Source organism: Chiroxiphia lanceolata, chromosome 2 (genome assembly GCF_009829145.1).
Source record: "Chiroxiphia lanceolata isolate bChiLan1 chromosome 2, bChiLan1.pri, whole genome shotgun sequence".
NCBI lineage: Eukaryota > Metazoa > Chordata > Aves > Passeriformes > Pipridae > Chiroxiphia > Chiroxiphia lanceolata.
Genome location: NC_045638.1, coordinates 72,633,393 through 72,646,277, shown reverse-complemented (window position 1 = coordinate 72,646,277; position 12,885 = coordinate 72,633,393). Strand labels below are relative to the sequence as shown.

The 12,885-nt window shown below is 37.4% G+C and overlaps 1 protein-coding gene across 5 annotated transcripts in view; it reads left to right on the top strand.

The window, feature by feature from the left end:
- WASF3 (WASP family member 3) overlaps positions 1 to 12,885 on the top strand; it is a 70,825-nt gene that overhangs the window by 34,485 nt on the left and 23,455 nt on the right. For 3 of the 5 annotated variants that reach the window (XM_032680511.1, XM_032680507.1, XM_032680508.1), the window contains exon 3: positions 10,258 to 10,400. In XM_032680511.1, the coding sequence (XP_032536402.1) occupies positions 10,268 to 10,400 (133 nt within the window). In that variant the 5' untranslated portion in view covers positions 10,258 to 10,267. Of the gene's footprint in view, positions 1 to 6,587; positions 6,652 to 9,418; positions 10,162 to 10,257; positions 10,401 to 12,885 lie in introns of those variants that run through there. The other 2 variants (XM_032680509.1, XM_032680510.1) reach the window with 2 other exon arrangements.

The following is a 12,885-nucleotide window of genomic DNA, read 5'->3' as shown; positions in this document are numbered from 1 at the left end:
ACTATTTCTTCATATGCACAAGGAAAATATTTTTGAGTTGCTGTGCAAAACCGGTCAAATAAAATTTAAACAAGCTCCAGCTAATGCATACTGTGTATCTTTTCAGTACAGACAATAAAACTGAAGGGAAACAAGTGGTGACTCAGTTAATTTCTGTTTGCTTGAATAGGAGAAGGGACGATAATGAGTTCTTGGAGTATAATACAGATTTCAAGAAAGTTCATATGAAAGAAAACTGTTTTCAGTGCAGCAGAAGTACTTCCTGGTTGAAACAAGTCCATTCTTAAGATAGTAAAAACTAAACAAATGCTCTTATGTGGCTTGAAAAGACATTTTTTTTCCTTTCCAATGTGCATGCATATAATTTACACTGTATTTGGTGTTAGCATAGCAATATTAGGTTGAAATAGTAAAATTGGTAGGGGCAGTAAGGTTTTTGTTGGTTTTTTTTCGAATGTATGAACGCAGTGGAACAGATGTTCAGAACAGCATGGAATATTCCTTCTTCCCCATCCCACCATCCCTTTCACACCGAGCCATCTGGAAGGGACTATGAGCAGGATGAGCAGCCATCACGCTAAGAACAAGATTAACTTGTCGGCATCTTTTGTTGATACTTTAAACTGGTCACTGTTTGTTCAGCAGAAAGAAACAATGTGAGGTCTCATTATTGTGTGTGCTTAGATTATTCGTGTGGATATGGAAAGAAGGCAGAAGAGAAAATAGATTCAGATATACGTATTTGTGAAAACACTTCTGTATGTATTTTTCCAGAGTTCTTCAGTCCATGCTCTTCATGTACTTTGGTTTTTTACCCTGATTTTTTTCTTTTTTTTTTACAGCAACAAGTATACCACGTGTGGATGTCTTTCAGTTTACTCGGATTTCTTTAGTACCCTTTAACCTTACATGTTTTGAGAGAAAGCGTAAATTAGTGTTTTGGCTTAATGAACAAAATTTTGGTTAGAGAAAGGACAGCTTATGGACTAGAAATGAGAGACTCTAGTCATGTGTGAAGGTGCCCTGGATCATCTGTATTCTGATACAGAATGAGTAGAAAAGGGTGGGTGGATCCGATGCTGGCAAATGATTGGATTCAGTACAGCAAGCTATTGTATTGTGAAATTTGTGAAATTCCAGTAGATTTCAGGTCAGCAACTCACTTTTTAAATAGGTATCTTAGTAACATTCGGTGTATCAAGGAAGATTAAAATGTGTTTCTGAAGAAAAAATTGTATTTAAAAGCTTAACACACAGGTTCAGTGGGGCCACAGTGTTTTTCTTCCACTGTTTTGTGTTTCTTTCAATGAAGAGAGTTTTAAGGAATGGAAATCTGAAATTAGATTCAGGAAGGCTATTTGAAAATGAGATACTTAAAGCCTGAAACTACTACTACTGTAGTGCTTTAAGTTATTCTAAGTGAGAAAGTAATCAGAGGAAAGTGACAAAACTCAAGATCTCCAGCTTTCAGATCTCAGTTTTCAGAGAAAGATAAGCATGAGAAAAAGAAGAGACTTTAAAACTAGGTGAGGGATATTTGTAGATGTTCTGAGGAAAGCTTATCCTGTGAACAAATAGAGTGGTGTAATAAAGTAAATATTAATGTTTAAAAAAAAAGTACATCAACATGAAAAATATACTGTGTATATGTTTTCCTGTATTTTTATAAAACCATAAAGCATCTTTAAAAAGTATGAAGATTTAAATGACAGGTAAAAAGATCCAATGTAATTTACTGGCAAAGATTTTTGCATATTGGGCAGTGGAAGAAATTCTGTGAGTATAAATTGCAGAATGCATTAATTTGGACAGTGAGAACTTCATACAGGAAATTCATTCTGTATTCCCTAGGTATGTTGTAGTTGGGCCTGAAAAGTTGTATACCTGGAAATGGAGATAAACCTGTGCAGTAACTTCAGTTACTGTCTTCATTAGCAGAGAGTGAGAAATACCTTTATTTCTCCCTTTAACAATGATGAAACCATTTATTGGATGACACGTATATGATCCCTTATTTAGAGCAGGAGATGAAACTTCATAATCTGTGTGCACTTCATAATGATAAGATTTTTATTTCCTTGGAAGCTGCTGGGAAAAATACTGTGAAGGGGAAAAGTTACTCTTGGTATTGTAGCTTTGTAATATTTAATTTCTGTTGAGATGAAAAAGTTAGTGCAGTAACGTTGAAGTGGTCCCTCAGTCTTGTTCACTGAGGCACTCTTGCTTGGCAGTGAACTGTAGATACAAGCACTTAAGTAGAAGTTAATGAGACCTTTGACACTATTACAGAATGGCAGGTGCACAGAGATACTCTTGAGCTACAGGCAATGCGAAGATGGGATTGTAAAACGAAGGTAAAAAGCCCCCCAAAATACCCATCCTGGAAGTTTTGGAGAAAACAAGGCATATTTCTGACTTGATAGTGTTTGATAGTATTTGAAAACCTCATATTACAGTCTGCACTCTCAGGGAAAGAATAGCTACTTAATTTCAGGTTAAATCATTCTCAGGGCCTCCTTTTTCCTGTATCAGTGAATGTTCTCTCTTCTGTGCTTGTTTAGAGTTAATGTGAAATATTGATGAGAGCTAAATTTAAGGTACTTGTAAATGTTCAATACTGTGAAGATCAATTTGCTTTTTTCTCTCCCAGCTTTTTAATTCGTGGAATTTCTGAATTAATGCCTTCACCTTTTAATGGGTCTACAAACTTTTGTGATGCAGGCCCACTGTGTTAAGAGGTAGCTGTTGTTCTGCCTTGTACATGTTTTTTGAAGGTGTAGAGGGTTGGCTGGGAAAATATATATCCATGAAGTTTATATAGGTTGTAAATAAATAAAACTAAACAACATCTCCCTTCTCCTGTTGTCCTTTCTCTTGGCATTGCTTAATGTCTTGATTTCCTTCATAACATCATTGGACCATAAAATCTGCCCTGAAGATCTCGGCACAGACAAAACCTCCGCCAAATAAAGAAAACAAAACAACCACCCAAGTTGGTGAACCTTCAGAAATAGCTCATTGCAACAGACATTAAAAAGCTCTATTAAAGAAACAAAATAGCTTTAGGGATTTCTGTGCTTATTTCATCACTGCTAATACTTAAGTTGGTATGATGAGAGGGAAGATGAGAAGTGGTGGTCTGATGCTAAAAAGAAAAAAACTCATGCTTTCATTCCAGCCTTGACTGTCATTCCTTTCACGTAGATCTGGCAATCAGAAGGGAGATCTGTGAAAATGGCATTAATAGAATTGGCTATACATTAAATTTTAGTGGGGCGCACATTTTCTAGGCATTTCACTTTACATGTTTTGTTGAAAGATGTGGTTTGTTGTGGATAAGAAATGTTCTTGATTTTTAGTTATCCTCAGGAAATAGCATTCTCTTAGACTTTGTGCGTACTTGTATCAAAAGTCTGCCCTTGCGTCAGCAAACTCATGTAAAAATGGGAAGAGTTGCATAAAAATTATGTAAAACTTGAAAAACTTGTATATGAACTAAAAAATACACTGTCCTTTAGATTGGGATAGCTCTAATAAAAGTAAAGTTGTTGGTACTTAAGGCATAATTGTTAAAGCATTCTTTTGTTTTGGTATTTGTTACATAGTAACGTGGCTGAGAGAGGAATTGCATACTTGATAGAACTAGAATAACTAGAAGATGCTATTAAAAATCACTCTTGTTTAGATGCCTTTTGATAAATATAAAATAATTCTGGGTCATTGGAGCGCTGTTATAAAATATTTAGCCATCAGTTATTGTATGGTTTTTTGCAGGACACAAAATATGGATTCCAATTCTTGTTAGAATGAAGCCAGTTTAAAAAAAAACCACAAAACTTCTGTCTAATGTCATTCATCTGCTCTTTTAGATCCTGATTTCAGTAATTTCTAGTTTATATGCTAGTTCCAGTTTATTTGTTTTTAACTTGTCATTACTGATAAGGTAGTAAGTGACAGTACTTGGTGGCAAGTAGGAAAGGTTCAAAACATCAGGTTCCAGTCATTTAGGACAAGGAAAAACTGAAGGGGACATACGATAAAGGCATATTCATTCCTTTTCTTCCCTTAGGATAACAGGGATAGCAGTTTGCTATCCCTGTAGCCTTTTGTGTCTTGAGAAGAACGAAGAGCCTTTGGAGGACAGGGAGATCTGAGATAACGGTGACTCTGGGGGGTGTTGGAAGATGGGGATGAAGAGCATCTCCAAACCCAGTGCTTGGGATCTTTCATCTTCCTGCTTTTCCTTCTATTCCTATTTAGCACATACATGAATTTTGAAGGTGGATGATGGTAGGCTATCCAGAATTATGAACTTGAATAGGAAAATGAGCAATAATACCAAATTGGGTGCCATTCAGAGATGGAAATTGTGTGTTGAATTGAGTTTTAGGACATTAGGTATGGGAAAACTTAACTGTCTGCAAACATTTAAAATGTTGAAATGCCCTAGACATGGAGACTGTGATTAGGATGTAGTAACTTAAAACTTGATTGTGTGGCTTCAGGTGAGGAAACTGGCAATATTTCTGTGGTTTATGAGGTGAAATGCAGTTCTAGATTCACACACTGAAATTAAGGTGTGTGCATAGCAGAGCTTACATATGAGGTGTTTGAGCTCACTGTGTCATTTTTGTATCTATCAAAAGATGCAGTGATTTAGTTGCTCTTTGGGCTTTTGCTGAGCTCAAATATATGTAGTCATACAAATTTATGTGCTTAAGTTTGAAGGGAATCCCGTCTGGTACATCACTTATAACAAGCTGCATATTCAATCCATCTCTTGTTTTTCTTCTCTGTAGAAGGAGAATTGTGGTATGTTCTCTTTCTGTAGAGGTCTGTGAGATTCAAAAACAAGAAGCTTTAAAGCTCTCTGAAATAATACAATGTATTCATGTATTTTTTTCATGTACAGAAAGCTCTTTTTCATGGTAAAATGTTTAGCTTTGTGGTATTTTACTGGAGGATATAAGAAATCTCTGAAGGGCTTAAAAAATGGATTGAACAGTGTCTTTGAGAAAATGTAATAAGTAAACATTAACAAGTAAAGGGTCTGTTTAATGAATTGGCATTTGTTTTGTGGTATTAGTGAATATATAAAGAACCATGAAATTCAGCTGCACATTTTTAGCACTAGTGTAAATTGCAGTACCTTTTTGGGGATGTGAAAGGACAAAAGGCAGGTTTGGGGAACAGCTAGTGCTTTGAGTTTTTTGCCAGTTGCTCAAATACTTGAAAAACCCAGCTTGTCTCTTACAATAGGCATGCTCTGCTGTTGTTTGGAAAGATTGTGCATTGTGTTTTGTCATCTTTCATGTTTGTTACTGTACAACTGCTTTCTACATGATTTTTTAAAAATCTAACTTACCAAGGCAATGTCAGATTTCTTGCATGCTGTTTAACAGCTGTTGTCCAGAGGAAGGTGGTCTGACTTGACCCTGTGAGTATTCCTATGACTGCAGGGAAAGAAAAGCAAAAATGCTTTGATTAAGTCTTTCTGTACCACACTTGCCTTTACAGCAATAACTACTGGGATAAGTGCCTTCTAATTTTAAGACAAAAGGCAGTTATGCAAGTAGTTGTTGGGGGGGGAGAAAGAAGAAAAAGGGAGGTGAGGATACTGAGAGACTGTGTAAAATTTGAATTTTAATGGGTTGATCTAAGCTAATTGAAGCTTCCGATGCCCTTTCCTTTCAGAATGTGTGTGGAAGTAGAGTTGCTGAAGCCTGTAGGGTTTGGAGAGCGGTGTCCATTTGTACTCAAGTCAGAGTTCAGTCCAGCTAGATGTTGCATCCAATCTACGTCCAGTGAGGCACACATGGATTTAGTGAGATGTTAAGTGACATTTCACCATCTTAGTTTTCTTCTTTCTCCTTTTGACTCCTCCCATTTTTATGGTCTGATGCTAATGTCTCATACATTTCAACTGCAGCCAGGTGTACATATGCAATATAGCATCTTTCTAGATCCTTCATCTCTTGTGCCAGATGCAACTGCTGGTTTAAAGCCAGACATGGGTGGCTCTGCACAGGGAGTGGAGTTGGACCTGTTTATCCCAGTTGTAAGTCTCTGGCTTCATTGTGTACTTAACTGGGCAAAAATGTGTAAAAGAAAATAATTATAAACTTTTGATTGGGACCAATCTTCTGAACTGACACAATTCTTGAAAATAATAACTTTTTTGCCTTAGATTTTTCATTTATTTGTGGATGGAAGGTGTGCTGGTTTTGGTTGGGGTAGAGTTAATTTTCTTCATAGTGGCTAGTACGGGACTCTGTTTTGGATTTGTGCCGAACAGAGGGTTGATAATATATAGCTGAGCAGGGCTTACACAGATCCAAGGCCTTTTCTACTTCTTGTACTGCCATGCTGGTGAGGAAGTTGGGGGTGTATGGGGAGGTTGGGGGGAGACACAGCTGGGACAGGTGACCCCAGCTGACCAAAAGGGGTGTTCTGTAGGAGGCGTGTTTTAGGGATTCTGGATGAGGCATCCTGGGAAATGAAGTCCCAAATGTACTCCCTGCACATGGGCAGTGAGATACCCCATGGTGATTGGTCAGGGGAGTCACGTGTTGCTTTGAAGTGGATATAAAAGGCGTTGTTTGCTTCTAGTACATGGATTTGGTTGACGGATCCCCAACCAGCTAGGTCTGTGTGGGTTTATTATTTATTATATTAAAAAAGCCATAGTATTCCAGACCAGATGACCTCACCCTCATAAAGCTAAGGGAAGTAGGAGGAAAGGGGGACATTTGCAGTGATGGTGTTTGTCTTCCTAAGTCACCATTATGCATGATGAGACCCTGCTGTCCTGGAGATGGCTGAACACCTGCCTGACCGTGGGAAGCAGTGAATTAATTCCTTGTTTTTCTTGTGTGTGTGGCTTTTCCTTTCCCTTCATTCCAACCCATGAGTTTTCTATCTTTTTGATTCTCTCCCTGATCCAACTGGTGGGGGAGTGAGTGAACGGCTGTGTGGACCTTGGTTGCTGGCTGGGGTTAAACCGTGACAGAAGGGAAGTTACTAAGCTCTGTGTTGTAAAATTGATTATAATTTGCTGAATCCCAATGTGTTTAATACAGTGACATCACAATGCGTATCTTGTCTAGTAATAAACTGTGACTGAATGTGACTTAAAATAGGTGGAAGATGAATGTGGAAGGCAGTGGAACTGCCATTGCAAATTCTTGTTTTCTGCACCTAGTAACACGGTCTCCTCTGCCTGGCTGAGCCTCATGAAGACCCTGTAATTCAGTGTCTTATTTTGTCTTGATTTCTTTTTTTAAACTGTTGTTACATAGGTTTTGAAATAAATTTAGCCTCACTTCTCATGAATTTTTCTTTACAAAAGATTAGGTTTATTGGTTGTATGTGGTGAAGAAAAGGGTGGTAGTGCTTTTTAGCGCAAGGGCTTTTTACTTACTGATGGGTTAGTGTCTGAATAGGTCTGTAAGTGCTTGATTCAGATAGGTAAAGATTTTAAATTAGAAGAAACTTATTGCAATTGCAGAGTTTTTTTATTTTTCCTCTGATCAGGAACAGGTAATGGATTGCTTAATTTGTTGCATATATTTACTCATCAGTGTTCAGTTTACCTTGTGGAATTAAACCTCATACTGAAATGAGGTAGCTACATAGTAATTTAAATCATGCATTCAAATATGAGAGTTGTTTATTTCCTGCTACCTTCAGCCCAGCTGTGTGGTTTAACCTGCTTTGTAAAGAAATGAGATGTCTTGGGTTGGTCTTTCACCTCCCCTGGTAGCTCTGGACCATTTCGTAAAGAATTGATGAGAAAACGAAAAGCTCAAACAGTGGTTGTATGTTTTCTTCAAATTAGCTTTTATAGGCAAAGAAGAAAAATATGTGGAGAAGGGACTTAAATTAGAGCTCCTGGTGAAAGGCGTTCTGGTTGTACTCAGTTTGGTACATGTTTCGAGAGGTAGCAAACAATTAGCTGGGCACTGTGCAGCCACCTTCCGACTGGGCCCAGGGTGTCGCGTGGGTTAGTGGGAAAAGGTGGGTGAACTGCGAAAGGTAGGAGTGGGGCCAGCTCTGAGAATGCTAGACAGAAAGCCATGGGGGAAAACAGGCTTTAGTCTGGTGGCCTTCTTGTATAAAAATTTAAGTAAAATGGGTTAAAAAAATGAGAGTGTGAAAAATGTAGTATAACATATTCCCAGTAATTCTCTTGCAAAACTAAACCCCCATGAACCCCAAACCTAGTAGAATGGTTGCCTTGTTCTCCAGAGAGTTTTACTGATGAATTGCACATCAATAGTAGTTCAAAGAAAGATAATTTTTTGAGATGTCAAATCACTCATCAGTATTTCAGGAATTCTATCGTCCTACTTGTAGGGAGTCTTTTACACCTTTAATTTCTGTGACACTGTTGTTCATGTTACAGAGAAAGCAAAAATTTGTAGCTTGTGAGTTGAAATAATCCTGAGATTTGGAATTGGCTACTTTAGTGCTAATTTATGCCCCTATTAACGTATTTCTTACTAATTATACTTTATGTGAAATGTAAGAGTGAGAGAATTCCTCCTAGTGATTTTTATTTAGTTGCTACAGTGCACTAGCCTAGTTTGCAGTGTGATGCTGCTAGATGTTGCTCTTCGGTAATAGTGACTTTCCAGTTTTGATCTATTTTTGTTTAAGTTCTGAAATGTGTTTATGTTGGATATTAAGTAGTATTTTGAAATGCATCTGTTTGTAGAGGAATACAAAATCATAAAAGAGAAAGTTTTTTTTTGTTTGTTTTGGGGGTTTTTTTGGGTTTTTGGGGGTTTTTTTTTGGTCAAATATAAAATTGTTCCTCCCTTACCTCTGATGTGTTGTTAAAAATTTAGCAAACTCAGCTGGCCTTAAATTCTGATGTACTCAAATAAACTGTCTCATATCAAGAGATGTAAAATATAATTCAACACTACTGCTTAGAAGTCATGACCTTTTTCCTTCCTGACCTGTTATGAAATAGTCTTACACTTAAATAATTTGCTTTTTGTTCACTGAAGTTATTAAGCTTTTAGAAATGTTCTTGAGAATAAAATATTTTAAACCTTTGGGGTGAAGTCATTACAAAAATTACTATGCAACATTTGAAAAGCAAGAAGATATTTTTAATTTAGTAATGTGATTTTAATTAGAGAAATTGAAACGCTACTTTAGTTGCTTTAGTTCAGTAAAAAAGAAATTTTAAATTAAGTCTTTTCCAAATGACCTTATGTCCTTGATAACACTGTAACTTCTCATTCTGTAAAATTTTGGTACCACATGGTCTTTAAACAGAATATTATTCATAGGAAGTACATGGGACATTGAGTTGTTGGTGTTAAACAAAAAAAGTAGTCAAATTGACTCATAACCAGAAAACTGGTTTAGACATTTTTGTAGCATATGCTTCCCTTTTTGGGGAATTCTGTTCCGCTGGGGCATCCTTGCTCTCAAAGCTGCTCTCTGCAGGGTAATGTTTTCTGTGCCATTGTGCCCTTTTGTGATGCTTTCATATCTCTTTTTGTACTTGTCTTCCCCATCCTAGTCTTTTTTTTTTTCCAAGAAAGTTCTGACAACCTCAGTTATCTAGCATATATGTCTTTCTACATCTGGCATGTTCCCAAAAGCTGTTCAGTGTGCCCGTGCCCCATTCAGAGTGTCATTCAACACCACCTGTGGAAAACCAGCTTCTTCCTTGTGTTGCAGCTTCTTCCTTGTTCTCACTCAGCCTAATTTTGAGAGGCACTTGCCTTTATGTGTCAGATGAATTTATCATTTTTACTGAACGCTGTCCGAGCGGGAATGGGTCAGGGTCTGACGTAGTCAGGGGGCTGTAATGCACGGTCAGTCTGTTGGTGGCCAGCTTGCCCAGGCAGCAAGCCAGCTTGCTCCAGACAGCGATCTTTCCTGCCACTCCTGTGGGGACTGCCAGTTTTTTATAAATGCAAATGTACCCTGAAGTCCAGTAATTCTTGTACTGCAGCACAAGTCTGTGTGTACAGTAAATCTTACACCAAGTCTAAGGCAAAAAAACATAGATTATCCATGTGACCTGTATCCTCTGCTGATCTGCAGCGCTTTTGTCATGTTCTGACTTGAGTGCACAACTCCAGTGCCTTGGTAGGAATTCCATAGGAAGGCTGAGGCAAGTGCATTAAAAGAAGAAAGGTGAGTATTTTTTGTAGAAAAAACCTGAATGTGTGCTGCACTGATTCGTAGCTCTTAATTTCATTTTTGTAAATATCATTTGTTTGTAAATTCCAGGTTGTGAGCCATGCCTTTGGTGAAAAGGAACATTGAACCGCGGCATCTCTGCCGAGGAGCTCTGCCAGAGGGAATTACAAGTGAACTGGAATGCGTAACAAATAGTACCCTTGCTGCTATCATACGCCAGCTAAGCAGCTTAAGTAAGTATCTGTAACTTCCTGCAAGTATTTGATTCCTGATGAAAAACTGAAGAGATGAAAGGCTTTAAGATGACTTGTTTTAAATAGAAAAATTGCAATACAGGATATTACCACTAATGTATTGCAATAATATTCTATTTCATTGCTTTTATGTTATTATATATTTTGAAGTTTATTAAAGAAGAGAAAAACCCAACCCTCTCCTCCAGAAAAACATTCCAAAAACCAAACAAGCGAAAAACCACCATGGGGGAGGAGGTAACCAAAACAAACCCAAACCAACAAAAACCTACAGCATAGAAAAATCAGAAATTTTTCTAAGCCGAGAGAAATTAGTGCGAAAAACAAGACTAGCACTTGAGTTATTCTTGCCTTTTGATTCTGAAAGATGAAACCAGCAAACGCTTCTGCTTCTTGGCATTAAATGACACATTTGACTGAAATTTTAGTTTTTCTTAATGTGCTTATATTTCTTAAACCTTCTCTTTTATATATGTGTCTGGTGAATTCATATGAATGAAATTAAACACATTGAAAAAATGACACTTGCTGAACAAGCCTGTAGGCTCCTGTTGAGGCAAGCTAGCATCAGCTCCATACAGAGGAGCCTACACACTACACCTGTCAGGTGACACCAGCACTAGCAATTCTAGAAGCATGACTGGAGTGTTTGCAGGATGAACAATATTTTTAATGAAAGGGAGAAGAGTTGGTTGTTTTTTTTTTTTAGAGTGTGTTTAACAATCAGCAGCTGTTGTTTGTGCTAATAACTCTGGTTCTTGAAAAGAAATTACTGCTTCATCAGTTGCTTCAGTTTGTAAATGGAAGTGGTTTAAGAATATAAGAGTCTGCATGGAGCTTAGACTATGGGTGCCACTAAGTCTGGTGTTCAGTTTGTGAGGATAGGGAAAAAGCCTATGCTTAGGGAAAGAGAACAAGAAACACAGCATTTCCTGTTTCCAGTAGTCAGTGATTTAGGGATTTTTCTGAGCTGGAGGTCCATCTGAATCATCCTATGTAACAAGCATTTTTAAAAGTATCATCTGTGGCATTACTTAGAGTTGTTGAAATAGGCATTGTGCTTTTTTTCTTGTCTGATGACCTGTGACAGAATGTCCCACAGTAGAAGTTGATCTGTTTCTTTCTTTTGATACCTTCTTACTCTGGTAAAATGAAAAATAATGAAAGGTGATTTCATCTTGTGTGTTTCCATAAAAATTTGTGATTTTATTAATTCTTTATCATGTTCTTCTAGTGATAGCCTTTCCAGGTTGGAGTGTCCTGATCTGTTAGTACTCTTTTTTTAATAGAAACTATTTTATATTGCTGATCACTGTTATTTCTGCTTTGGATATGTAAGTTAGGGTATGTTGTGGGTTTTTTAAGGTTGAGTGTTGAAGACTTCAGATCATATTCAAAACAGACTTTTTCTGTTTCATCATGATTTCCCTAAGAATTTATACAATTTTGATTATTGCTAAACATTGTTATTTTCAGAGGAGTTTCCAAGTGATTCTCTGATCTTTCTTGAACAGTAACTGCCAATTTAGTGGCTAATGTTATTTATGGTTAATTGGTGTTTGCATTGTCATTGTTTCATTTACTGTTTTCTTAGGCATTTGCTTGTTGACATCCGTACGTTTCAGAAAAGTGAGAAGAATGTCTACTGCTCTTAATTACATTAAAGGATACCTGATAAGACCTCATTTTGGTACTGCACAATGATATTGTGCACCCAAGTGTGGATAATACACTTGTCTGACTTGCTAGGAATCTCTAGCTTTCATTTATCCAGATTTGATTTTGGGGCTAATGTGTCTGTTACATTGTGTGTTCAGATCCTCTTATGATTGTTGCTGAGGAACTGGCTACTTATATCCATATTCTGAAATTTTCCCTTACTGGATCTTTCGGGTCATCAGAAGTGTTTGTAGATAGGCCCTAAAATTCTATTAGTGTTGAGTTAAAGATCTATGCATATAAATTATATGTCCTTTGTTTTAATAGATGAATACGTGGTATTTAATGAGTGAAAAGTACCACCAGCCTCATCCACAGTCTAAAATCTGTCATGTTTGCAGTTTTTTCTGCAGGCAGTGTTTGTTTTGCCTGTGTTTCAGACCAAGTGGGAGCAAGGAAATGATCATAGAAAAAAGCTGTGCTGGAGCAGTATGTCCTGCTGACAGCATCAGAGCTTGTTGGTGTTCCCACAGCTTGAGGCATAAAGAGAGCAAGTACAGGTCTATCTCACAGTCACACTGTTTTTTTTAATGTTGCACTGTGAGTTCAGTGTGGATTTTAAAAACTGGCAGGTCTGTGCTGTTGCATACAAATTTGGCTTACTTCTGCCTTTGCTCTTTTCAGGAGACATGAACAAGTGCCTATCCAATGGGAATGTGCTCTCAGGAGAGCTTTTTTTTCTATTATGTTTTCAGATTAGGGTTCATTTCCAGCCAGCTGGCTTGGAGCACAGACAGAGTGAGCA